At 48.8% G+C, this 27,246-nt stretch overlaps 3 protein-coding genes and 1 pseudogene across 3 annotated transcripts; 2 read left to right on the top strand and 2 right to left on the bottom strand.

Annotated features, from left to right (window-relative positions):
* Nucleotides 1-241: 241 nt before the first annotated feature.
* Nucleotides 242-5,104, top strand: LOC120696490 (calcium-binding mitochondrial carrier protein SCaMC-1-A-like). Its single transcript, XM_039979417.1, has 7 exons — nt 242-1,428; nt 2,003-2,420; nt 2,571-2,715; nt 2,973-3,088; nt 3,162-3,240; nt 3,673-3,906; nt 4,319-5,104. Exons 1-7 carry the CDS (start codon nt 576-578, stop codon nt 4,673-4,675), a joined length of 2,202 nt encoding a protein of 733 aa, XP_039835351.1. The 5' UTR covers nt 242-575; the 3' UTR covers nt 4,676-5,104.
* An 856-nt stretch (nt 5,105-5,960) lies between these two features.
* LOC120700501 lies at nt 5,961-7,145 on the top strand (annotated as a pseudogene).
* A 511-nt stretch (nt 7,146-7,656) lies between these two features.
* LOC120696483 (dof zinc finger protein PBF-like) lies at nt 7,657-11,853 on the bottom strand. The gene is made up of 2 exons (XM_039979409.1): nt 11,041-11,853; nt 7,657-7,674 (listed from the first exon to the last, which is right to left on the bottom strand). The coding sequence occupies exons 1-2, from the start codon at nt 11,851-11,853 to the stop codon at nt 7,657-7,659; spliced, it is 831 nt and encodes a 276-aa protein (XP_039835343.1).
* Nucleotides 11,854-18,975: 7,122 nt separating this feature from the next.
* LOC120696489 (protein TONNEAU 1b-like) lies at nt 18,976-26,781 on the bottom strand. Its single transcript, XM_039979416.1, has 8 exons — nt 26,582-26,781; nt 25,736-25,868; nt 20,891-20,979; nt 20,681-20,803; nt 19,759-19,889; nt 19,633-19,658; nt 19,387-19,543; nt 18,976-19,205 (listed from the first exon to the last, which is right to left on the bottom strand). The coding sequence occupies exons 1-8, from the start codon at nt 26,666-26,668 to the stop codon at nt 19,181-19,183; spliced, it is 771 nt and encodes a 256-aa protein (XP_039835350.1). The 5' UTR covers nt 26,669-26,781; the 3' UTR covers nt 18,976-19,180.
* Between the last annotated feature and the right edge of the window lie 465 nt (nt 26,782-27,246).

Here is a 27,246-nt window from a genome sequence, read left to right as displayed (position 1 = left end):
TTGGATGCGGCGTGGTTCACAAATGTGAGCTTAGAATATAGTTAGTGCCAATGGTTTTGTTACCCGTCCCCGTCTGTTCCAAATTATAATTCGTTTGTCATTTTTTACTTTAAAATTTTAATTTGATTATTCGTTTTATTAAAATTTTTTTGTGTACCCTAAAAAATTTGACCACAACAGAAGAAAACAAAGCGTCTTGAACTCTTGATTTTCCCGGAAAGGAAGAAAGGCAGGCCACATCTGGAAAATCATAATTCATTTCATCTCTCTAAGGAAATAATTCCTTAATGCCTTTTCTCATGGTCGCTTCTCCACCTCCCGTGTCCCTGTTTGTCGGAATCTGCTCGCCTTCGCCTCGCCCGCCGGCTTCTTCCGCCACCGCCCGCCGCTCGCTGTAAGCTTCCACTTCCACCACTACTATCTTCTCTCTGGCCAGAAGAGCCTTTGCAGCAATCCACGGAGCCTCCTCGGAGTGAGGTCTCTCTCACCTTGCAGCTATGCCTTTCCCGCCGCACGCCGGAACCCACCGCCACCGCACCGGAAGCACCACCTAGTACTAGTAGTGGCTGCCCCTGATGCCTATGGCGTCCGACCGCCCCTTCGAGGCCTTCCTCGCTGCCGCCCGCGGCGCCATCGCCCATTTTCACCTTCCCATCATCCACATCCCTGGATCCAATCCCAATCCCAAGCAGCCGCAGCAGGAGCCCCAGCCCGACTGCCTCCTCCACCTCCACGTCGTCGTCACCAACTTCCTCCACAAGCCCCTCAGGTCATTCGCCAGATGCTTCCGCGGCGACGACACCAAGCGCCGCCCCAAGCCTAGGCGTCGGGGAGGCAAACACTCACGGCCGCTCCGGGACCGGGAGCGGAGCGCTGCAGCCGGCCCGCAGCAGCAGCTGGAGCTCCTCCTCTGCATCGCTTTCGACGCCTTCTCGCACAACCTGCTTCTACTGGAGGACGCCTGCAAGCACAAAGGCGCCGAATTTGGTATCGCTACCCAGCAGGTCCATCAATTTCAGCTTCTCAGGAAGGTAATCGATGGAAAGAGGGCAGATTTCGACGGGTTCCTTTCCAACCTCGGTTTCGCAAAGGTTGGGGCACCTCCTCCCCCGGCAGCCATCATGGGTGCCCCAGCACCGGTCAGCGACCAGGAGGGTGGTGGTGGTGGTGATGGAATTGAGGACAGGGGGGAGGTTGACAATGCTAGTGCTACACCACAGTCAGTACAGAAATTACCTGCTCGGCTGCTTAGCATTCCATTGTCGAATATGGAGCGGCTGCTCTCCACACTGTCTGCAGTTTCACTGACAGAGCTCATCGAGTTGGTCCCACAGCTGGTGAGCAGATCATCAACATCAGCAGATGGACACCCAGACAAGAAGAAACTTTTCTCTGTGCAAGACTTCTTCAGATATGCAGAAGTTGAAGGTAACATCATTTTTCTTTTTTCAATTGTGAGGTGTCCACTGTATCATACTTCTTTAAGTATGTAGGCTGATGGTCTACAATGGTCAGTCCTTCATGTGTTTTGCCCTTTGGTACTAACCAATCAATAAATCATTAGATAACGGCCATCATTCCACAATGTAGAAGGCTGATTTTACATAGTTTGACCACTGGGCTTCTTCAAATATGCAGATTCAGTATATGCCATTTGTGTTTACAGTTTACCTCATAAATCTCTTCTGATTTTTTAGATAAAGGAACATTTCAATATTCCGGCCTCTGCATCACAATGTGAAATATCCAGCCATTACTAAAAATAGAGAACCATGTTGATGAGCTAGAAAATGTTGGTGAGCTACCATCAAAGATATGCCTATCAGACATTGTCATTAACCCATGCAAGAACAGGGTGGTACTGTAATGTTTGTCAGACTATTCTTTGTGATCCATCATACAATTTTCAAACTGGAATTCTAAGTTACTTATGAAAGGTTACTCTTTTCATGTGTTAGTTGTGGCACGAGGTGATATTTGCAATAATATTATGCCGCTGCAGGAAAGCGGTTCTTTGAAGAGTTAGACAGAGATGGTGATGGCCAAGTCACTCTAGAAGATCTCGAAATTGCAATGAGGAAGAGACGGTTACCTAGGAGGTATGCTCGGGACTTGTTACGGCGTACCAGAAGCAACTTTTTTTCAAAATCGATTGGCTGGAAGCAATTTCTATCCTTGATGGAACAGAAGGAGCCAACCATTCTCCGAGCATATACCACGTTGTGTTTGAGCAAGTCTGGAACACTTCACAAGAATCAAATTTTGACTTCCTTGAAAAGTGCAGGCCTCCCGGCCAATGAAGATAACGCTTCTGCCATGCTACGGTATCTTAATTCAGATTCAGAAGGATCAATCTCATATGGCCATTTCCGCAACTTCATGCTTCTACTTCCTTCAGAACGCCTTGAGGATGATCCTCGGTATGTTTGTGGCATCCTGTTAGGATAAACGTATGTTCTGTGTTGGCTTTAGTGAATAGTGGCTGTGTGATTGGAAATATTCACCAATTCTTAATAGGTTTCAGGTGCTCGATTTGCCATCTTACCTCTTCACTTAAAAAATGCATTCAGGAGCATTTGGTTTGAAGCTGCTACTGTTGTTGCTGTTCCCCCACCTGTTGAAATATCGACTGGAAGTGTTTTGAAGTCTGCTTTAGCTGGAGGCCTTGCTAGCGCACTCTCTACCTCTCTGCTGCATCCTATTGATTCGATGAAGGTACAGTAGCATGCTTCCTTATACTGTTTTCATTCAAACAAGTGATTCAATAAAGCACAGTTTGGAGCTTTCTGTGTGTGTAGTATCCCATTTTGAGCTCTTTCTTTATGACTATGATTGCCCATCACGGATCAATATTTATGCCAATGCATTACCTGTTAGAATGTAATCTTGTGGATAAGTACAGGATGACAGAATTTCAGTCTGCTGACCAAAATATCCAAAATTCATTTGCGTTATCTTCTGTGTTGTATCAGACTCGTGTCCAATCATCTACGCTCTCATTTCCAGAGCTCATTTCAAAGCTTCCACAAATTGGGCTTCGAGGATTGTATCGAGGTTCTATCCCAGCAATTCTCGGCCAGTTTTCAAGGTGTGTGCTATTCCATTGTTTATATGCCCAATCCATTGTAGGATGTAGGAATCAAATCATGCCATTTTTGCAGTCATGGTTTGAGGACAGGAATTTTCGAAGCAAGCAAGCTTGTATTAACTAATGTAGCTCCAGCACTTCCAGAGATTCAGGTACATTTTGGTACTCCACTACCACCTTGTGCAAAATTCGCCTCCTCTATATCTGCTGTGCAGGCCCAAGGTCACCTTATAAAGCTCATGACCCAACTTTTTAAAACCTCTTAATAGTAGCAAACTTTCTCGTTATCTATTACCTCAAATACTATCCAGAAAATTGATCTTCCGCAAACTCTCAACTACAGCATGCTTGTATGGCAATTTGATCAATGTAAGCTCGTCAAGTGAGCTACCTGTTCTTGTAAAATTCAGGCTAGCTTACTTCTATTCATGGTAGAAAAGCCTGCGTAGCTTAAAAGGGAAGTTGGTCCATCTGTAAAAAGCTCTTACTTGGCATCTGAACAAGGATAGAGGCAAAAAATTAAAATTTTGTGATAATTGCTGTGCTTACTGAACTTACTTGATGATCTGCCTTTTCTTCCGTAGGTGCAATCATTGGCTTCCTTCTGCAGCACAGTCCTGGGTACTGCAGTCCGCATCCCTTGTGAGGTTCTCAAGCAGCGTTTGCAGGCTGGAATCTTCAACAATGTAGGGGAGGCGATTGTTGGCACCATGCGACAAGATGGCCCAATGGGATTTTTTCGTGGCACTGGGGCCACACTTTGTCGTGAGGTTCCTTTCTATGTTGCTGGAATGTGCTTCTATGCAGAAGCTAAGAAGGTACCCTGAATTTGTTAATGGTTCTGTATTTTCACCACACCTTCGAAGTGACGTATATTATTAACTTAAAAATTTTACATTTGAGTGCCTTTGGCCTTTTTTATGCTTACCATCTGTTCTATCAATCTGAAAAATGCCATGCCTCTGACTGCAAAAAGGCAGCTTAATGGTTTTTTTTCTTGTACAAATATGTAAACATCTGAATGACTAGAGTTATTCATTTGTTTTATCACATTAGAGTAGATCCAAATGGATGAGAGTTAGGGGTAGAACTTTTGACACTGTTACTAATTAGTCAGTTCCTTATGTTTATCAGTGCCACTAGTATGTATTTTGGTTGTCGTAATTTCGGAATGGTAGTTACAGTACATCTGGGCACATGTCTCAATGATGACGACCTTTTTTTTTGTAGGCAGCACAGCATGTTGCGAAGAGGGACTTGGAACCATGGGAAATTGTAGCAGTTGGAGCATTATCTGGAGGACTTGCAGCCGTTGTCACCACTCCCTTTGATGTGATGAAAACACGGATGATGACTGCCCCTCCAGGCACACCAGTGTCTATGCAGATGATAGTCTTCTCCATCCTTGGAAGCGAGGGCCCCCTTGGTCTGTTCAAGGGTGCGATCCCTCGCTTCTTCTGGATTGCTCCTCTCGGAGCAATGAACTTTGCAGGCTACGAGCTTGCAAAGAAGGCAATGATCAAAGAGGAGAGCGAGTCCAGAGAGTCTGCACAGGAGAAGAAAGCCATGGTGGGTTCCAGAGATTGACCTTCCGTTCGCCTGGCTAACATTGTGGTGCGCGCAAAGAAACTGAAGCCATGCGACACAAGTTTTTCTGCCCATGTCACAGAGAAGCAATAGAACATCTGGTTCCTTTCGTAATACATGTATTCAGTTCTAGGTTGCTATTTTTTTTTTGCTCTCCCTCCTCTGATGAAAATTTGCTGAATTTCAATTTCAGTAGGCCTTGGGATGGCTTTATAGTACAGTATAGACGAGAAAAGGGCTATAGGGTAGAGGCACATGCTGGAGCTGTTGTTGTTTTGCTGGACAGTACAGCTCGCTTCATGTTTGTTATTTGAAGATGATCTATAGTAGTGTCCTGTAAATTGTCTGTTGTACTTACTCTGATCCGATGACCATTTGGCTTGGAACTCGTTGAAGTTTAAAAAGGCACGGGTTTGTCTTGTTTAAAAAGCGGTAGCTTAATAAGGCGCCAAGTGCGACTTGTGTTTGTGCACCCCAACTTAACATTGTAATTGTTGACCTTGAACTTGTCGACCGATGGAAGATGACCATGTCCAAGAAGCAAGTCTCTTTCTCTCTCCGGGAAAGCTCCGCCCAGCTTCCACGAAACGATTTCCATTCCATTGGATGGAGGCGATCGAGCTCTCCTCCAGGGCGGCTGGAGTCATCGGTTGGAATTCGATTCATCAGCTCCATCCATCAGGTGAGATGATCCCTCTCCGTCTCCTCCCTCCCCTCCCCTTCATCAGTTTCAAGAGATAAACCAACCCATGTATGTATATGTAAGTATCGAGCAAGTTCCAACAAGAGACCATATAATCCTGCAGTGTTGCAGATTTTCAGTTCCTGACCACTAGATATTACAGTGAAAATTTGTAATCCTTTGTAGCAGAAGTAATTATTATGCTGCATATATATGTTCATCAATCGAACTCAATCATTTCTTCCCTGTTTGGTTCCCTAGCACAAATTGTGCTAGGGAACTTTGACCAATAATTACTAGTATTAAATGAAGTCAGTTTGCAAAACTAATTCCACAACCCCTGCGCTACTTCGCAAGACGAATCTAATAAGGTCTTTGACCGCACGATTAGACGATAGTTACTGTAGCATCACTGTAGCTAATCGAAGATTTTTTTGGCTCATTAGATTCGTCGCATAAAGTTACACCTATCTATAAAAAGGTTTTGCAAATAGACTTCGTTTAGGCCTCCATGTATGAAAGATTCCCGCGCTACTGTTCATAGCACGAGGGAACCAAACAAGGCCTCATTTCTTCCTAGTTTACTTGCAGACCAAGGCCAATTCTCATCAGCTAGCTAGTTGGTACTAGAAGAAGATATACTAGATAAGATGGCCAGTTCATCGGCTGGTGGTCCCATACAGAAACATGGCGAACAGCAGGCAGCAGGAATGATGGGAAGAAACGGTTCAGATTCATACAAGCAGTATTATGATGACTCACCACCATCTGAGGAGTGGCAGTCGAGCTCATCACCATCGTCCACCCGCCAAATGCTTTCCAGACCGGTGGCCTTTGTGAAGAAGATCGACTGGGGCACCCTGTGGGACAAGGCCAAAGAGTGGATCAGAAACCCCATGAACATGGCTCTGTTGGTGTGGATCATCGCCGTCGGGGTGTCAGGGGCCATCCTCTTCATGGTGATGACCGGGATGCTCAACCGCGTGCTGCCGACGTAACCGCAGAGGGACGCATGGTTCGAGGTGAACAACCAGATCCTGAATGCTCTCTTCACTCTTCTGTGCCTGTACCAGCACCCGAGGAGGTTCTACCACCTGGTGCTCCTCTGCCGGTGGAGAGCCGGCGACATGCTCCAGCTCCGGCAGGTCTACTGCAAGGACGGCACCTGCAAGCCCAGCGAGAGGAAGCACATCACGGTGGTGGTCCTGCTGCTGCATCTCAACTGCTTGGCGCAGTACGCGCTGTGCGGCCTCAACCTTGGGTACCGTAGGCCGGAGCGCTGCTGGATGTGTGGGACGACATGTCGCTGGCCTACCTCTCCGTGTGCTGCAGCTGCTGCGTCTTTGGGTGGAACATGAGCAGGCTCGGCTTCGGCAACATGTACGTGCACATCGCTACTTTCCTGCTCCTGTGCCTGGCGCCCTTCTTCATCTTCGACCTGGCCGCCATCAACATCGACAACGAGGACGTCAGGGACGCGCTGGGCCTCGCCGGCATCTTCCTCTGCGTCCTAGGCCTCCTCTACGGCGGCTTCTGGAGGATCCAGATGCGCCGGAGGTTCCGTCTGCCGGTGAGCCACGCCTGCTGCGGCAAGCCGGACCTCACCGACTGCCTGCACTGGCTCTGCTACTACCCGTGCGCTCTGGCTCAGGAAGTCCGCACGGCCGACGCTCTGCACCCTCCAGCTGCAAGAGCACCAGTAGCATCAATCTACGATGATAGTAGGGTGGTCACTGTGCCCCCTTCACTGTCAGTTATACGTACTACATAATGGCATCTCAAATTCTGACACTTTCTTATGTTTCTAATTATAATAGGTCTAGTAGTATAGTAGCAAAAGAAAAAAAGTAGAATATGATTTCAGTTCAAACCGGTAAAACTAAGAAAACGAATCACCAAGTACAGAAACTCCTTCCGAGAATCACCGTCACACCGGATGATATTCCTTACAGTACTACTCTCTCACCGACGTGGGGGATCGGATCCACACGTCAGTGACCCAACTGCAGGAAGAAGTAATATAGAGGATTCTTATCCCATAGCACCACTATAAAATAAAATAGGTGGATGTTGGATACATAAGCGTCCTGAGCAGCACCTCTCCTTGAAGACCCACGCCACGACCTCCCATTTGGGGAGTGGATGAGGGAGGCTTGGATGGCCTCAGCGAGCTCGAGGTGTGCATAGTCGAGGACCATCCGAGGTGGAGGTGGTGGCGGGGTGGAGGAAGCGAGGGCGAACTGCTCGTAGTGGTTGGGCTGCCTGGGCCTACATCTCATGGTGGGCTGGGTTTATTTCATCAATACACTTGGCTCAGCTGCAACAGACAATAGAGATAAGAGTTTTAAACAGGCAGTTCCGTCCTTAAACCCCACACCCATCCTGAACTGAACTAAATTGAGATCCTACTACTCATGGCGTCGCAGCGCCACCTCCTCACCAGAACTGGTGAGGCCTCGTCTCTCACATCTATTCCTCTTGGCCCCCTGCCCTTCCTACTCTAACTTTGCTTGGGTGTTATTTACAGCTCCATATGCTTGTTATCGTTCCAGATGCAATAATCACCTGACATACAGGTAATAAGGAAAACTTAGCTGATGTTATTGGAAGAAACATTGCCTTAGATTTCCCAGGGTTGCGCAGGGGGCAGGAGGGGCATCCTCACCAAACACAAACAAGAAGCCTGCAAGTTTCAACTTGAGGAAAAGTATTGCATGTAACTCTGCTTTCTTCACCGAAGAAGGTACACCAATTAGTTGCACAATGGATTCCGCTTGAGTTTTCTCAGCAACATTGCTTAGTTTTGTAGAGGTTTTGGATAACTCGGAGCATTCTCAGCTTTGAACTCATGGCAAATACGAGCCCTACCTCGGGCCGGTCGTATAATCACTACAACACAAATCCAATATAAAGACACTTCTACATAGACATTTCATAATTTGCGTTTACATATATGTCACAATGTATTGTAGAGACATTTTTTGTGGCACTTTCGAAAGCATCACATGTATTGAGACACTATTTGAGGCATTTTAAATCATAGAGATATTTTTTCAAGTCATTTTGTAAAATGTCAATACAGATTCTTGGGGGCAAGTTTGAGACACTTTAATTTTTGACCTTAGCCCCATAGGGGCATAGTTTGAGTCATTCCTTTTAATATCTTGAGACACTATTTAGATCATTGAGGTGCACTATAGAATACTGATCATAAGAATTATACTTAGTATATGAGTAACAATTGTTGTAAATGTGAGATGGTTACCAGGCTGAGGATTGTGCCATATGATGTAAGGCCTGGAGTTTGAAGCTTCAAAGCTGCATCATTCAAGTAGTATCATATTTTTCAATATTTTCTAGTGCACCTAGAGGGTAGAGACATAATAGTGTGTCATTACAAGTTAATTTGTCTTATAGAATATAGAGATAATTAACAAAGTGTCTCTTCTATCAAAAAGACACCGGATGTAGTGGCACCTCTACGACATAGTAAAAAATGACTCTACGATTACGTAGAGACAACCTAAAATGTCTCTAGAAACTAAAAATAGTGCCACTACATACATGTTTTATTGTAGTGAATATCCCCATTCTACCGCTCTAGGAGATCTGCTATTGTGTGTGTACTCAATTAAGATGCAGAGAACTCTCGCGGAAAATTGCATGTGAAAAAATTCCAGCACTGAAAAGTAGGGAAGGGAATTGTTTTCTTCGTGAAAACTCCTAAAAGGAACTGAAGGAGAGAATCCATGGTCAGTTCACACTAACCACATTCTTGTTATTATGGTTGTAGTACCAAGGATCATCCAACAAAGTTGCTAGTTCTCTACGATACCAATTACACGAAATCCAAAACAAAACCTCTTCAATCTGAAGATGCATAACACAAGTACCTTGAGGATCTACATATCCTTACAATGTCTTGTGCAAGATTGGGCAGGATTTAGTTTTTCTTTCCTTAACAACAGTAGGGCTGGGCCACCTTCTCGATCCAAACTGTTGTTACAACTTTCTCTTCATAACTACAAATGTTGTTTATCTTAACTTAGTTATACATAGAAGAAAGTACCAAACTCATCCCCTACAGATTAGATGCCAGGAGTGCTGAAAAAGTCCCAACCTTCTGTTGCTACAGTCCCGCAAAGTACCACATCTTTGACAACTATTCTGAAATAAAACACAAAACTATGTCTAGATAATCTTTATGTGTATGACTTTTCAATCTTTCTAAAGAAACCGAGTTTTCTCTGAATTCATGCGTTTTATTTTACTTGTTCCCAATGATGACATGTGTTTATTAGTTTTAGTTTTTGGCACTCCTATATCTACTAGTTGTCAGACTAAATATTTTCATAAGTTGCTACCATGTTCATGTTCATGTCAATATAATTCTTTAGTATAGAGCAAATGCCAACTTTCCAGATTGTAGTCTTGATATCTAGGTGTATGTTTTTTTTTGCCCAGATCCATATATACCTCTCATGGTATGTTGTACATATAATATAATTACTGTATAGAACCAGGTCAATTAGCATGAGTTACAAACAAATAACTAGTGAATACTAGAACAGGATAAAACCTAGTTCACCAATAATTTTTTGGTCTTTGTATTTTGCCCAAACACCTGAGGACAGAATATAACTAGGAACCCATTTAACAATGCAACATGTATTCCAAAATATTTGACTAAGTTTTGCATCTAAGTCTGAAATGGTGGATATATTCTTCTTAGAAAATATTGGAACAAAAGAATGGTGCTGTGCAAAATTCTCCTCCCAACGAAACTGCTCCTGTGGTCAAGATGCATTTAGTAGTACTCTATTGGTTAGTAAGCCAAGATATTGCGCAAGCAAGAAATTTACCCCTAAATATTTCATTCTTTAAGTATACTTACTATTTGAAATCCCGAGAAAATAATTGGATTTGCATAGATGAAAAAGGCATGGTTGTCCCTAACAAGACCGAATGTAGAGCTCTTAGCTAATAGAAATGCATGTCATTTATCCTTTAGGTCAAATGGAAAGTGCAGGATGTTGGACCATTTAACTGTACAAAATACTCTAAAAGCGTCCGAACATCTGGTACTCCTTAATTAGATTTGAACCATGAACTATGGGTTCATGGCCTTGACTAATTAAACATTTGGGTGGGGGGAGGGATGGAGAGCTAATACCAGAGACTAATTAAATGGTATACAATAAAATCACAAAATATTTAAAGTAATAAATAAAGAAGCGGAGAAATGAAGAAATATCCACTGAAAATGAGATGATCCTATAAATGCATGATAGCTAATGGTCCAACGATATGATGGATTGATTATGAAAACTAAAGTCTTTCATATATGAACTAACACATACATGGATATGATGAAGAAAAATGTGAAGCATGATGACTTGACATCATGACCACAAATTCATTGTGCACTCTGATTATTAACTACACTAGGAGTACTGAATTGCATTGGATGTTCCCCTTCCTTATTTGATTCTTTTTTCACGATGAGCAGCACTGCATGGTGATTGTTGCACCCACATTATCTGATCAGGGAGTTGTTATTGATGAGGTCTCCTTGCCAGTAGTACTCCGCGGCCATGTTGTTGTTGTTGTTGTTGTTGTTGTTGTTGTTGTTGTTGTTGTTGTTGTTGTTGTTGTTGTTGTTGCTGCCACCATCACCACCAACAATTTGCTGCCCCTGCTGCGTTGCTCCTCCACTTGACGATCCACCACCAAACAAACCACCATCACCGTTGATGTTCCCATGCTCAGTTGCTATGGGCTTCACTTCCTCTGCATCTTGCAGGCTCCCCACCAGCTGCTGGTCACCAATCACCCCATGCCCATGCTGCATCGCACCAAATGGTGATGGCGGAAGAAATGGCAGCACCATCCCATTATTAATATTGCTTCTGACGCCATAGTTGCTGCTGGTGCCGTCAAGAAACCCTACTCTCAGCATGTCTAGGAATGACGTCGTCATGCTAGGGTTGGGCGATAAAGACAGGGGCGCAAAAGGCAGCTGATGGTCACAGTTGGGGAGCTCGAAGCTTCCGCTTGTAGACATGAGCGTCGGGAGCACGTTGGGGAAGTCGGTTGTCACAGCAGCAGCAACAGGCATCATCGCCATCAGTTGTTGCGTGATGTTCACCTTCTTGGGGTCGCCGGAACTGGAGGACGATGTAGATGGTGCCGAGGTGGAGGATCTGCCGGAGCCCCCGGTGCGGTTATGCTTGTTCTTGCGGCAGCCGCCGCCGACGGGGACATTGCGAAGGGTGCCGCCTTGTGTCCAGTAGCGGCGGCAGGCCTTGCAGAAGTAGCGTGGCTGTGTTGTGCTGTAGTTGTTGTAGTAGCAGAACTTAGTGTTGGTGGAGTCGCAGCGTGGGCAATTGAGTGCCTGCTCATGCTGCGGCCGCGGCTTACGTTCCCCACCTGACGCCTGCTTGGCCTTGACGTTCCTAGCTGCAGTAGCTTCCTCCCTAGCCGGTGATGCCACCATCGCCACCTCCTTCACCAAATTATTAGAAAAACATGCATGGGGAACAATTACTCGTTACAAACACATTACTCAAATAAAGATCAATTGTTACCCATTTTTAGCTGGCTAAGTAGGTTTTATGACATAAAACACGTGCATAAGTAAAAACAAACAAATCCATCGCCAGATGTTGAAGAATGTTGACATCTATCTCAATCATCTAGTAGCTAATGATGATAGCTGTCAACAAAAATAGCTCAATGGCATGTCATGTGTAATCTATGAATTAGAAGGAAATGCCTGCAAACTTATAACCAGGTCTAAACCAATACTTACCATGTAGTATAAACTTAATTAAGCTTGCCCATAATGTACTTGAGCTAAAGATAGCAACGGGTAAAATCCGCATGGATATGCACTTCGTAGATCCGTATCCGCAAGCAAAAATTCGTACCCGCATCCGCGCCCGCAACCTGCCATGGGTAGGAAATGACGCATGAACCCACTTTCCGCGGATACCCGCATGCCCGTGTACCCATGGTTGGGGCGTCGGTGTCCTTATCCTTAGCTCAAGCAGCGGCAGGCCTACGTCGGATGGCTATACGCCTACGCCCTAGCGCGTGCCCCTATTGCGCGGCTGCACTCGGCTCCGCTGACCGGGAGCACGGGCTGTGGTTTGGCGCCTAGGTGGAGAGAGGAGGGAGCAGTCAGTCCCGTCCCCGTGGTGTCGGATTTGAGGGCCATATTGCGGCAGCGCGGTGCGCATCCCCGTGGCTTGTCATGGCGCCGTACTCGGCGCCGACCGGATAGGAGCGCGGGTTGCAGTCACGACGCCTCGGCGGAGGGAGGAGGGGGCGGACGACCAGCGGGACAAATAGAGGAAGGGGGGGAGGATGGCTGGCGGGAGGAACAGAGGAAGGTGCAGCGGCGCATAGGGGCTTGGGGGAGGAGCTGAAGAGGAGGGGACCGTCGGCGCCGAGCTTTGCATAGGGAGGAGGGGGAGGCGCCGAGACCCGAAGGGGATGAGGGCAGCGACGCATGCGCTTCTACGGCTGGTGTTGGCTGGGAGGGGGTTGAGAGGAAAAATGAGGGTGAAACCCTAGAGTTTTTATATATATGAGTACTTGGGCCCACATGTCAGCAGGTCTGACGGGTCTGCAGGTTCGGGTATAATAAATTCGTACCCGTTAGTATATATTTGTTGGGTTTAAAGTTGTCCGTCACCTATGCCCACGGGTACATACTAAGACCCGTATCTGTGCCCGCCGGGTTTACTGTCCGCGGGTTAACTTGAGCCTTTTCGTCCACCAATATACATCTGAATTTTTGGTTTCTATCCATCTTATCCAACGGCTCATTTTCCTACACCCACTATCTTCCAAACTTTTGCTCTTGATCGATCACGACTCGGAGCCTCCCTGAAGGTATGGGACAATAGACTATTAATGGAGTGTCCTGAATTTTGGGCTGTCAATTCCTGCCATTAAATGGCCCATTGCTGCACCCTACTTCTTTTATCTCAAGCTATTTTTCTACCAAGTTGTTTTTTTCTTGATTGATCATGATCGATCATTATCCTCGAAAAGGATCTAGCTATAGCTAGCTATAGCCAGTCCTAAATAAGCATCCCACTTCTTTTCTTTGGATCAATCACGATCACAACTCTCCCATAAGATCCGACTGTAGCCTTTTTGAGCATATCTAAATTTCGAGCTTCAGTTTCATGTGATCCAACAACTTATTTTTTCATGCCTTGTTCGATCATGATCAATCTATAGGATCCGGGTATAGCCTATGGTGGATGCATGTTGAAATTTGGATCATCAATTTGATCGTGTGATCCAACAACCTATATATTTTTTTTCCATCTAACTCATTTTATCTCGATTAATCCACGGGATAGTGCTATAGCTTATTGGAGCATGTCCAAACTTTTAGGCTGATCCAATCCAACAACCCATTTCTCTATCCCGGTTCTTTTCTCTCAATCCATCACTATAACGGCCCTATCTCGGTATTTGGCTATATCCTGTTTGGGCATGTTCTAAATTTTGGGCCATCAATTCATGTGGTTCAACGGCCCATTTCTCGATATATTCATGGATTTTGCTATATAGATATATTGTTTGGGCATATCCAAAATCTTGGGCTGCCAGTCTGCCACACATGTGATCCAAGAGCCAATTTCTTCACCCAACTTCTTTTCTCTAATCTATCGTGATCATGATTCTCACGTAGGATTCGACCATAGCCTATTTGGGCATGTCTTGAATTTTGGGCTGTCGATTCGTAGCCCAGTTCTCCACCTACTTCGTTTCTCTGGATCGATCTCCTGCAAGACCCAACTATAGCATATTTGGGTTCTACATTTTAGGCCGTCAGTCCATGTGATCCAACGGTCCATCTCCATAATACTTTGACCTAACTTTTCTCCAAATCGACCCCCAAATTTCTTGTTCTGCCGCCGCCACTAGCCATGGCCCACCGTCATCCAACTCCAACAAGCCACTTCAAAAAGCCTCCATTTGCCTAATTCCGGGGGCGTCTATTCACCCCATATGCAGGGCGGCACCGACACATCACACACTCTCGCCGCCAGTCATCACCCATCGAGGATCTAGCCCCGCCCGGCCGCCGGCGCTCCTGCGCCGCCTCGCCGTCTGCCGGCCAACCCGCCTCCACCACCGGGCCACCGCCCCCCCCCCAACCCGCCTCCATCACCAGGCCGCCCCCGCCCTCGGCCTCCTCTTCTAGGTGTTCATTGGAACCCCGACAACCCGGGAACACCACCTTGCCGTCCGCCGGCCACCCTCCCTGCCCCGCCCCGCCCTCTATTATAGGTCCGGTGCCCATTGGAACTCGGCAACCCGAAACCTAAAGTCCGACGCTGCTCCCCCACCAACCGCCGCTCTTTGGCATCAGGTCCTCCCCTGTCCTCTTCCCCAGCTCGCCGGCGGTAGGGTCGAGTGGAGGAAGAAGCCCCCCTATGCGACACGTTGCGTCCGCCCCGCGTATGCGGGGAATAGATTTCCCGCTAATTCCTTAGCTATTCACGACCTTCTCTATTGCGTCCTCATTCGCCTTCTCTCCGGTGTGGCCCCTCGTGATGATATTCGCCGTGGCACATACCCAACTGGCTTCCCAAGGATGACGACCGGCATTGTCTCTTCCACTAGGGGCTGCTTTCCTTTTATCCTCGCTAGACTCCAATGAGCGAGGTCCCTACCCTGAGCCCTCGCTCACCAAGTCGGCATGTCGCCGGAATCTATCAAAGAAGAAGGCGCTGACTATAGAGTGCGAAGATTCTATATATGAGACCCCAAAATGGGGTGGACATCTCCTCCAAAACTGGCCTGACGAATCTTCCCTCGGCCTTTAATTTGCATAATAGGTAGCTATATATAAGGAAAACAGATACATGAATCCACTCATCCATCCCTGCACCTTTGATGAGAACCGGATTGCATTTGCATTGGTAGGTGGCCCAATTGATCCGGTCCATATATATGGAGAATACGCATGCGTGAATTATCGATCGATATGAGTGAGTATTTGTACAAATGCTAATGTACCTTGCAGCTACTAGCTAGGGCACTACTTCTTAGGTAGTATGCTGCATGTTTACCCTTACTAGCTGCAATCAAAAAGAGCAAGGAACTGATGCAAGACAAACAATAAACATGTAACAATAAACATGGATTGGTGGATGTGTATATGGAAAGCGGTAGCTGATTATCGATGGAGTATCTACCTGCTGCTTGTTCTGGAGAGCAGATGGCGCAGTAGCGTTGCTGGTGGTGGTGTTGGAGATCATGTCCATGGATCCTTCCATCCTTTCTTCCGATCCTCACACCGTACCAAGCTGTATATAGCAAAGAAAGGATCAGATTTTGATGAGCCCCGCTACCAAGTAAAGAAAGCTAGGATCGATCGATCGATCGATCAAAGCAAAGCAAAGACACCCATATCATCAGCGCGATTGTGGATGAATCAAACCTCAACAAGTACTAGGAAGAAGCACCCAATCTGATCCGATCCCTCTCGTTGATGGGAGAGAGGAATGAAGAAGAGGATGGGAGAGAGATGCAGACTGAGCGAGAGAGGGATGGCTTCACTACTACTTGTAGAGAGAGAGAGAGAGAGAGAGAGAGAGAGAGAGAGAGAGAGAGAGAGAGAGAGAGAGAGAGAGAGAGAGAGAGAGAGAGAGGAACGGGCGGGCGGATGGTGTGAGGACGGGCGGGCTGTGGGCTGCAGCCGGCGCGCGGTGAGGTGTAAGTGGAAACGGCAGGCCGGTTTTCCGTGACAGCAACCGCGCGGCGCGGCGGCTAGCTGATGATGCATGCGAGGCATGATCGCCCGTCCAGATGCCTTCCGGGTCTCCTCTTCCGTTCGCATAAAAATGCAAACGGAAACAGTGCAGACACTGAGAATCCAGACAAGCGTCGTCCACGGACCGGAGCACTGCATGCTCTCCATCATCTTCGTCTTCTTCCACGGCAACCCATAGCCAGCAAAACCGCTCCTCCTCTTGTACTTGTCTTACATTACATCAGCATCGTGTCAGTAGACCAAGCAATCCATATTTAATTTGATTCCTCCAACATTATATATATTGTCATTGTGCAAGCACATTTAATTTTGTAGTGGCCACAGCGAGAATGATTAGCTAGCTAGTTTGGCCAAAGCTTACATCTTCATCAGGGTGATGAATATCACGAGACCTGATGAGGACCAACAGATACACGCACAATCACTCATATACACGCATATAAACGCACAAGACATTCATATGCATGCACCAACATTTATATCACGAGGGTTGACAGATCTTGAAATTAAAGAAATAACCGCAAGCGGCTCTGTCGACAAACATGTTTTCTGCCACTGAAAGAATAGCGAAACTATGGAGATAGTTGGGAACCAACATATCAAAATCATTATCCGAACTCACAGATATGACAATGAATCAAACCATTATTTTTTTAAATAAAAGTTTGTAATGAATCAAACCACATACACATCGAAAGAAGTCGATATCACAACCCTGGTGACTTAAAGCTGTTGAATGGAACCATAGAATTACCAAAGTAATTGCATGCTCACTTGATCAAGGTCCTTATTATTGCCCGAGTAAATTGCACCCCAGGTCCCCAAACTTGTCCTGAGATTTCACTTGGGTCACTAAACTCTCAAATCGTGCATCTGGGTCCCTAAACTCTGTTAAGTGTTTCGTCTGAGGTCCCAAATGCGCCACACAAGCGTCCGAATCCGACGTGGCCTGCCACGTGTTGCCACAGTGGCAAATATTTGCAAAAATCCCCTTGTATATTTTTATCTTCTCCCATATGCTCCTTTTCTTCCTTCCTCTCTAATCTCCCTCCCTCTCTCTCCCTTCCATCTCCGTTCGTCGAGCACCTCCGCCATGGTCTGCTCTGCCCGAGGCCGGCCTTCGCGCGTCACCGCCTGCTCGCCTGCTCGCCGGGGACCGCGTCCCGGTCGCCCACCACTTGGTCCCGCCGACGAGGAGCCGCCGTTGCCACGAGGGACGCCGGACACAGCCGCCGCGCGCACCGGTGAGGGGGAAGGATACCGGCCGCGCGCGCAGGGCCCGACCTCGCCCACCGCTGCGGCCTCCATGGCTTGGGACAGAGCACAGAGCAGAGGGGAGCTCGAGGCCCCTCACCGGACGGTGCCTCCACCTCGGCGCCATGGTCTCGAGCTGCTCCTGCCCCGGGAGGGGTGCTCCGCCCGGCTGTGAGCCCGCCGCAGCCATGGCCCGGGCGCGGCGGCGCGGAGCTCGGTCGCCCACGGGCCTTGGCGGCGCGAGCTCCAGGGCCGCCGCGGAGGGGGAGGGAGGATGGAGGATGGAGGATGGAGGTGCGGGGCGGGCGCACTAGAGCCGAGCCGAGCTCGCCGCCCGCCGGGGCCGTGGAGGCCGCCGCCCGCTGGGGCTCGAGGGAGGAGGAGGGGGATGGAGGCGAGGGAGGCTAGAGCAGCGCCGCGCGTCGGGTCCGTCGAGGATCCGCTCGGTGACGCCCGCCGGAGAGGGAGACGAAGGGGAGGTGCCGTCGCCCGATGGCCTCCATCGCGCCTCGCCCCACGCAGCTGCGGCGGAGGAGCTGAGGTGTGCGCGGACGGCCGGGTGCGGCGAAGGAGCCGCTCCTCCCTGCCAGCCTCCGTGTGCGGCGGCGCCATGGCCCCTCACGGGTTGGGAGGAGGGATGGCGCTAGGGTCGGCGGCGGCGCAGGGAGGGAGGGAGCCAGGGCCGGCGCCGGTGTGGGAGGAGGAGGGGCGCCTCCCACCGGAGTAGAGGAGAGAGAGAGAGAGAGAGGAGGGGAGGGAGGAAGGGTCAAATGGGAGAAGATGAAACTCTGGAGAGGTGTTTTTGCAAATATTTGCTAGTGTGAGAACACGTGGCATGCCTCGTTGGCTTCGGACGCTTGCATGACGCATTTGAGACCTCAGACGAAACACTTAGGGACCTAGATGCACGATTTGAGAGTCTAGGGACCCAAGCGAAATATCGGGACAAGTTTGGAGACCTGAGGTGCAATTTACTCTTATTGCCCGCTCTGCCTTACTACCTTCTCAACAAATAATTTGAAGCAATAAATCACCTTAGCACTGCTGCGGCTAGACAGGAGAAAACACATGATCGAAATCCATAGGCAAATAGGCAAAGAAGTGTAAAACCACATAAATTGTACTTGAAGGTTCAATTCTGGGTTCTCATAAGTCTAAAAAAGCAGCACAAGAAATGGACACCCAAGGATATAAGCTGCAACTCGAAATGGTAACACACAAGGACACAAGCTGCAACTTCCATCTTGATTACCACAATGACAGTTTTCACAGATGTGCTGCCTGTGTTTGTTGTCTCTCACACAGTACACATTTCAGTACATGTATTGAAAAGTGTGGGAAACCATGAGTGCATTAATTTTGATGGTGTTTTGAACTGAAGGAGATGCAATCTGTGGTGTGCAGCCAGGCGTACTATCTATCTATAACAATCTAGTAGAGATGGCGATGCAAGGTGATCAGCAGGGAGGCGCAAGCCTCCTTCATCTGTCATATCAAATAATACTGTACCCTCCAAAGTTCAAAGCTTCATCACCATCTCCACATTAAAGGCAGGCCTCAAGAAATAATAATCTAATCACTTAACCTTGATTAAGCAGCAACATTTGTTGTTTGTTACAAGAAAGTCATAACCAGTCAAGCAATCATCATCTCTCTAATAGTAGCAATCCCACTCACTCAAAGCATCATAGCACTGCAAATGAATGGTACAAATTACACAATACAGGGTCAGCCAAACAACTCCGAACGAAGCCTTTGTTGTTTGTTACTCGGCACCATCCCCTGAATGCCTGCAAAAGCACACAGTACAATCATCACTTGGCATTCTCGATCAAAAGTAATTGGTTAATTGCATTGCCTCCGAGATGTCGCAACTAAACACATTATGAGGGAGTGATCAATCAATCGCACCTACCTCCAAGAGGTCGCACCTAAACACATTACGAGGGATGATCAATCAATTGCACCTACCTCCAAGATGTCGGCAGATTCCGAGATTTCCGGTCTAACTGGATGTTCTCTAGAGCAGTTGATGCCCGCAGCACCTCTTCAGATATATCATCGGCATCATATCTCCAGTTGTACTCATCTTTCCTTGTGTTGGAAACTGAGGATCCCCCTCTGCGATCTGAACATAAGTACAGAGGGCACTTGTTTCAGACTTTACAACAGCACTACATATGAAGAACTGAACGAATTTCACATCAGGACACACACCTGATGTATGCGATGATGAGATTGACCTGGCAAAACCAAAGTAAAATATGTTACCCTCACACCTAATGCTAAAAACAAATAGCTGACGCATAAGTACAGTGGCAAAAAGTATGGCATCATGCTTACCTTCCCATAGGAGGCAGGCTCCCAATTGATGATGATGGTGGCCTCCTCATGTTCCGATTTTCAGCATTTAGTGATGGTTCAGATTCTGAACTCATCATCCTCCTACCACCCATCCTTGTTTGAGATAAATTCTGACCAACACAACATAGTTAGACAACCAAAGCACACTGTGGAAAACCATAAATTTTAAGCTAAAGTTTTGTCGACTATATTTGGAGATCAATGGCAAAAACCTTGTCAATAAGAGTTAAAGTATGTAAAGCACCTTTGCTTGCTCAGGGACAGCGAAAACCATGCTGAATTTTCTCAAAATTCTTATATGCAATGAACTGAAGTTCATAGACAGAAAGCAGAATAAATGCAGCTCACACCCCAAGCAACACAGATCATCAAAAGGAGATCTTGACCACAGATCTTTATATCAATACGTTGAGATCAACAAATCATATGTAAACAGATCTCAGTATGATGATAGTAATAAGGTATTGTAAACATAAACAAATGCCATGCATTGTAAGACAACTGACCAAACTCAAGAACCGTATATCAATTTCCATCAATTCTGATTATGCTTAGAATCATCGTCTGCATTCCCCCAATGTTTAATCTTTCTAGCAAACTTAAAAACAGTGAAGATGTGCTTGATCTTGATTATATCCATCTCATTAAGCTGAGAATCCAGAATTACAACACCTCTCTTTTGTTTAAGGCAACACTTTCATGGGTATCATAACTGTCTCAAAACTTTCCTTGGTACCAAACATAATGCATAAGAGGATCCATAAAGAACCATATGGTTTTTCAGGAAGAAACAAATACTGGGTAGGTTGCCCAAAATCTTTTCCCTTTTTTATTTACTGGGAAACTTAAAGTAATAAAAAGATGATTCTTGCTTATGTTAATGATCATGCAAGAGATGAACCTCGTATTTCAGATAACCTTCGAGAACATCTAAAAGCATGGGACCACTTTCAGCACTCCTGCTCCCTTCAGCTCCACTTTTGTTAGAAAAATCCTTCAGTTCATTCTTCCAGAAGTCCTTGGGCTGATTTGCAAATGAAACAGGAAACATTAGTGGATTTTGATTTCCAAAATGCACAAACAAAATATGACAAGAATGACCACCACTTACCAGGTTACACTCTGGCAAGTAAACTTTCATTGTATGACTTAGTTGTGCCCACTCCAGGTATTCACATACAAGTGCTGTTAACAACCTACCTGAAAGTCACAGAAATTATAGAATGTAAACCATTCCATCATATGGGCAGCTTGCAAAACACATGGCTATACTTTATCCATCAAGTACTGAACATCATCCTGTGATGAAACTTAAAATAATATAAATATTGACAGTAAAATACATCATGGACATTGCTTCTTTGAACTAACACCAATGCAGAATCATTCTGTCGTGGGGTTTCTAGGGGTACCCACAGCCGGGTGGCGGAGCGCACCCGCCTATTCCCAGTGAGGGAGTACTCGGGAAGTACTAGGCGATGGGGCTGAATCTACGCTGAGACAAGGACTCAAGAACACACGATTTAGAGTGGTTCGGGCCGCCGGAGCGTAATACCCTACGTCCACTGGGAGATGTATTGTTCTTGGTGGTGTGTATGAACCTATCCTCTGCTGGCCTTGGCCTTTGCCCAGCCTGAGGTTTTCTAACGGCGCTTCCCCCTTTTATAGATCAAGGGGGGGCGGATACACAGAACGTTGACTCCCCGACAGGTGGGCCCAACGTGACTGTGGCTACAGTGGTAGCGAATCTTTCCTTCGATATGCGTACTGCTGCACTTCTGACACAGGGGGTCTTCTCTTGTTCCGTCAGCTAGGTGCCCGTTGGAGTAGCGTAGCTTGCGGCGTGGCCTGCTGAGGCTATTATGTAGCGTCATAATGGGTGAAGCCGAGCCGTCGTATCCGACTGTTACGGCAGACTGGCAGACGCGGCATGGGCGGCGCCATCGGCTCCACTGCCTTGGTAATACGCGATCAATAGTGCCCCCTGGTCAGTCAAACGCCTCGGCTTCCACTATATCAAAGTGGACGTCCACCTACTGCAATGAATGCGAAGGTAGGTGGACCTCAATATGAGACCAAAGGCCTCATACACGTGTCGGCCCCGGACCACCCTGAGGCGGGGCGTCCAAACTTTCCCTTTGAGAGGGGTCCGGTTGCTATCCAGGACCCTATGAGGGGGTCCGGGACCCCGCGGGGGTCTGGATTCCTTGGGAGGTCCGGAGCCCCGGCTGCTTGCGCTTGAGCGCCTGTTTTTCCTGGGACACGTGGCGTTCCCAGACCTTCCCCGCCCGTGGAACAGGTCCGGACCTTTGTCGGGAGGACAGGACTTCGGACTGCAGGGGTCCGGCTGTTTGGTTGTAGTCAAGGATGACTACTAAGGCTCTTGCCTAGTCACAGCAAGAGGGGGTACCCCAGTCCTGGGGTACCGACAGTGGCCCCCGGGCCCACCTTGGGAGAGGTACGAACCCGCGGGTGGGGCCACCACCGTGATGTGTTCCTACGCAACTTGATTGCGTTGGTGTGCTCTTGGAGAGAGTGGGCATCCCGGACCCCTGAGGCCGGTATGCTTGTTGCCTGGTTAGGTACTAGAGTGCTCTCCACAGGGCGACGAAGGTGTAGGCTTAGGGTACGGAACCAAGCTAAGCGACTACACGGACTTCGGATCGCTCAGGGGGTAGCACTACTTCCCGGACCCGGCTTTTGTCGACCGTGGCGAGCGGTCTCCGCCGGAGCGGGCCACCGGAGTGGACTTGGAGCGACCGGGGCGAGCAGTCTCCGCCGGAGCGGGCCACCGGAGTGGACTTGGAGCGACCGGGGCGAGCGGTCTCCGCCGGAGCGGGCCACCGGAGTGGACTTGGAGCGACCGGGGCGAGCGGTCTCCGCCGGAGCGGGCCACCGGAGTGGACTTGGAGCGACCGGGGCGAGCGGTCTCCGCCGGAGCGGGCCACCGGAGTGGACTTGGAGCGACCGGGGCGAGCGGTCTCCGCCGGAGCGGGCCACCGGAGTGGACTTGGAGCGACCGGGGCGAGCGGTCTCCGCCGGAGCGGGCCACCGGAGTGGACTTGGAGCGACCGGGGCGAGCGGTCTCCGCCGGAGCGGGCCACCGGAGTGGACTTGGAGCGACCGGGGCGAGCGGTCTCCGCCGGAGCGGGCCACCGGAGTGGACTTGGAGCGACCGTGGCGAGCGGTCTCCGCCGGAGCGGGCCACCGGAGTGGACTTGGAGCGACCGTTGCTGACAATCCGATGAAGCATGTTACCGGACCTCATAGTAAGGTGCAAAGAAACCAAGCCTTATACTAGAAGAGAGCCCGGGACCTCTAAAGTCAGCAGTCCTGGATACTAGAGTACTTGTAACAGGGTAGTGAAGTACGTAAACTTAGGGTACATTACCAGGCTAAGCCACGCGGAGCTTCTCTACCCCAGGATACAAATACCACTTCTCCAGAGCAGGTCCCTAGGGGTCCGGACTGCCTTCCAGCTAGAAGGGGTGTCTTCACCTGACCACAAGCCAGCAACTCAACTTGGATTGTTAGCAACAAAGGTAAGGACTCTGTTTGGGAGGAAGAAATGGTCAACCGAAAAAACAGCCATCCAGAATGAATGAATGTAACCGGGGTGGAGCCTAGATAAGGTCAAGAAAGAAAATCTCCTTTATCATTGTGGTTATCACGGTATACATCAGAGGTCGGGATTACGAGGTCGGACCTCCACCGCTCCGGACCGCTTTTGCCTGTTTGTGTGATAGGGCCAGAGGCCGGGTTTACAAGGTCGGACCTTGACCGCTCTGGACACACACATAGACACCACGCTATTACAAAGGAGAAATTCTCTCATTCCTTTCTTAGGAGTAACCTACGGCTGCATGCTATACAGCGTGTTCTTCGGAGGTGAAGGCGCCTTGGACGTGCCTGAACCGCATCATCCAGGATCACCTCGGGAGCTCGGGGGGCCCCTCCTTGCCTAAGAGCTGTCACATGCTTACATGGCATGAGACAAATTCTTTGGCCTTGAATGGAAGAGGCCCCCTTCCCCTGCCGTCGCCGTTGCCGATGGAAACCAGAGCCCTTGCGCAGCAGATGGACCGGTGCGACGCGTGGAGAAGTGCGGTCGTTCGCCGGCTTGTCCTTGGTGCTAGCGCCAAGGGCCCCCGCGCGAGGTGGCGGGGTCCTGCCTGCAGCAGCACCGAGCAACGCTGAGGTGGATCTCCGGTGCTGCTGCGGCAGGAGGTCTCGGTCAACTTCCTCCGGGATGGCAGTCGGCTCTAGGCTCCAAGTTGAGAGAAAGCCTTGAGCCGACGTCATGCCATCGCAGAGGGGGCGTGGCCGTTGCTTGAGAGAAAACCTTGAGTCGACGTAGGAGCGGCGGCGCGCAGCGGCGCCTCCGCTGTATGCTGCTACGCCGGCTCTGAGGTGTCGCGGTGGCGACACACAGCAGACGCCGCTGCCGTGCGCCGCCGCTCCGAGGTCGCCGGAGCGCCGGTGCCATAGCATGCGGAGTGAGTGTGCCTTCCTTCATCTTCAAGTTTGCCGTTGCAGAGGGAGAACGCAGCCCAGAGGCCTGAAGATCCAGCCAACGCCTGTCATCCCCACGGACGGCGCCAAAATGTCGTGGGGTTTCTAGGGGTACCCACAGCCGGGTGGCGGAGCGCACCCGCCTATTCCCAGTGAGGGAGTACTCGGGAAGTACTAGGCGATGGGGCTGAATCTACGCTGAGACAAGGACTCAAGAACACACGATTTAGAGTGGTTCGGGCCGCCGGAGCGTAATACCCTACGTCCACTGGGAGATGTATTGTTCTTGGTGGTGTGTATGAACCTATCCTCTGCTGGCCTTGGCCTTTGCCCAGCCTGAGGTTTTCTAACGGCGCTTCCCCCTTTTATAGATCAAGGGGGGGCGGATACACAGAACGTTGACTCCCCGACAGGTGGGCCCAACGTGACTGTGGCTACAGTGGTAGCGAATCTTTCCTTCGATATGCGTACTGCTGCACTTCTGACACAGGGGGTCTTCTCTTGTTCCGTCAGCTAGGTGCCCGTTGGAGTAGCGTAGCTTGCGGCGTGGCCTGCTGAGGCTATTATGTAGCGTCATAATGGGTGAAGCCGAGCCGTCGTATCCGACTGTTACGGCAGACTGGCAGACGCGGCATGGGCGGCGCCATCGGCTCCACTGCCTTGGTAATACGCGATCAATAGTGCCCCCTGGTCAGTCAAACGCCTCGGCTTCCACTATATCAAAGTGGACGTCCACCTACTGCAATGAATGCGAAGGTAGGTGGACCTCAATATGAGACCAAAGGCCTCATACACGTGTCGGCCCCGGACCACCCTGAGGCGGGGCGTCCAAACTTTCCCTTTGAGAGGGGTCCGGTTGCTATCCAGGACCCTATGAGGGGGTCCGGGACCCCGCGGGGGTCTGGATTCCTTGGGAGGTCCGGAGCCCCGGCTGCTTGCGCTTGAGCGCCTGTTTTTCCTGGGACACGTGGCGTTCCCAGACCTTCCCCGCCCGTGGAACAGGTCCGGACCTTTGTCGGGAGGACAGGACTTCGGACTGCAGGGGTCCGGCTGTTTGGTTGTAGTCAAGGATGACTACTAAGGCTCTTGCCTAGTCACAGCAAGAGGGGGTACCCCAGTCCTGGGGTACCGACACATTCAAAACCAGAGACTCACACAAACCATCAACCAAGAGAATATGTATCTTTCAGGTATAGTCCTAACTTTTTAGCTAAAAATATAATATGTAAAAAAGGTCACAACTTCCAGAGGGGAAAGATTATCATGCAACCCTTTATCCTTGTGGAATATTGAGAATGAGTAGTACATATTTCTAGAGGCATGTGTATGATAGGGGAAAAAAAAGGTTGCATACGCATAGGAGCATCAGAGATAAGCTGTAACTTGTGGATAACAGAAAATTTTGAAACAACTAATGTAACCGCGGCGCATTTGAAGTGCAAACCTGAAGGTGAAGCATGCAGTTGCTTAGCCCGGTCATTGCAGCTACCAAGCAAAGCAGGATTCCCACCATCTTCATTCTCTACCACCCGATCCTCCTCTTCTATGGCCTCAAACACACTTGCTCTCAGCTCAGCCTAGTCATGCAGCGAAGAAACACCATGAGGAAACTAGTGAAAATATAACAATTGACTGTCAACAGAAAACTACAGGAAAAAGATGGATAGCCACTGTTTTCATCAGCAACTATATTTCTCTATGCATGACACACATTTAACTGAATAAACACCAAACAATTAAGTTTCCACGAGAAAACCAGACAACATTTTTCTTTCCAAACTTCATGAGAAACTGTTGTTGACTACAGTCAAAACCATGATTTGCTGACATCACACCATTAGGATCAAACCCACCGTGGAGAAATGTAGGCCCAGTAGTCACGACAGAGGACCCAGAAAAAACAAGTTTCCATGTACCATGGCTGGCACATTTCCTTCTAACTGAGCTTGCCAAGGATGAACACAGCATTTTCGATTGAAAAGTAGAGCAGCAAACTAACGAGTTCGTCAAGAATGAGTACACCAGTTCGTGATGGCAACTAGACAAACAAAATCATACAAGTTGTTTTTTTCCCTCTTCAGCAATGCGTGAGCATTCTCATATCCTAAGTAAGTGGCAACCAACGGCGCCAGGCACTCAAAATGTGCACGTTAAAATTTTGGGGAAAAAAGGATATGCGGATGGAAATCGCGGAAGCGGAGGCGTAGATCCCTAAAGCAGAGGGACAGGAAAGATAGATCCGTGGCGCAGCGGATCAAGGAAGGGACGGGAGAAATGGGGAGGTACGAACCCTAATCTTGGCGAGGACGCCCTTCTTCTCGAGGGTGCGGGTGACGAGCGTCTTGAGCTCCATCATCTCCCGGGCGTAGTCGTCCATCACTGCGGGGTCTGGCGGCGGCGGAGCTGGAGCACTTCCAGATGTTGGGGATTCAGGCCAGGCCAACAATGGAAGCAAGGGAACGGGAGATCGAAGATACAGGCCAAAGGATGACATGTGGGCCCTCGTTTTTTAAGACGACCTTTGTCCCCCCCTTTTTTTTTCTATACAGGATTTATAAAAATAATAAGAAAACGGGAAAAGTAATAAGCAAACTTTTTGTCGGGTATCACAATTAGGGACACCCTAATCGGGGTACTAAGATCGCTGCAAAAACACAAAACACCTGTTAAAATAATTGGGCCCACAAAGACCCACGACCTGCCTCTCATTCGGAAGAAAGGAAGGGACTCAAAGAAGCCCAGCGTGTGGCCCATTCGCATCCCCCTCGAACCCGCGGAACGATCTCCGCCTCGCTCGAGGCCGTCTCTCGGCACAAGGGATAAACGGCCCCGCCGCCCAACCGACCGCCGTACGAAGGCATTAAAGGCCAGCCACTCCGCCACGGCTCAAAGGACGGGCGGCGTCAGACTGCCACTCCCACAGTGGATGTGATCGGGGTCCCCATCTACTGACTC

The sequence above is a fragment of the Panicum virgatum genome, chromosome 3K (genome assembly GCF_016808335.1).
Source record: "Panicum virgatum strain AP13 chromosome 3K, P.virgatum_v5, whole genome shotgun sequence".
Taxonomy (NCBI): Eukaryota; Viridiplantae; Streptophyta; class Magnoliopsida; order Poales; family Poaceae; genus Panicum; species Panicum virgatum.
This window is presented reverse-complemented; position numbering and strand designations above follow the sequence as displayed.

Bases quoted from the DNA above. Each gene is read 5' to 3' on its own strand.
- LOC120696483 (XM_039979409.1), bottom strand. From the start codon at position 11,853: ATGGTGGCATCACCGGCTAGGGAGGAAGCTACTGCAGCTAGGAACGTC.
- LOC120696489 (XM_039979416.1), bottom strand. From the start codon at position 26,668: ATGGACGACTACGCCCGGGAGATGATGGAGCTCAAGACGCTCGTCACC. The intron at 20,804-20,890 runs GTAAGTGGTGGT...TTTGCAAATCAG, and splicing joins ACTTGCCAGAGTGTAACCTG to CCCAAGGACTTCTGGAAGAA. The intron at 19,206-19,386 runs GTAGGTGCAATT...GTGCTTTTGCAG, and splicing joins AATCTGCCGACATCTTGGAG to GCATTCAGGGGATGGTGCCG.
- LOC120696490 (XM_039979417.1), top strand. From the start codon at position 576: ATGCCTATGGCGTCCGACCGCCCCTTCGAGGCCTTCCTCGCTGCCGCC. The intron at 2,421-2,570 runs GTATGTTTGTGG...AAATGCATTCAG, and splicing joins CGCCTTGAGGATGATCCTCG to GAGCATTTGGTTTGAAGCTG. The intron at 3,907-4,318 runs GTACCCTGAATT...TTTTTTTTGTAG, and splicing joins TCTATGCAGAAGCTAAGAAG to GCAGCACAGCATGTTGCGAA.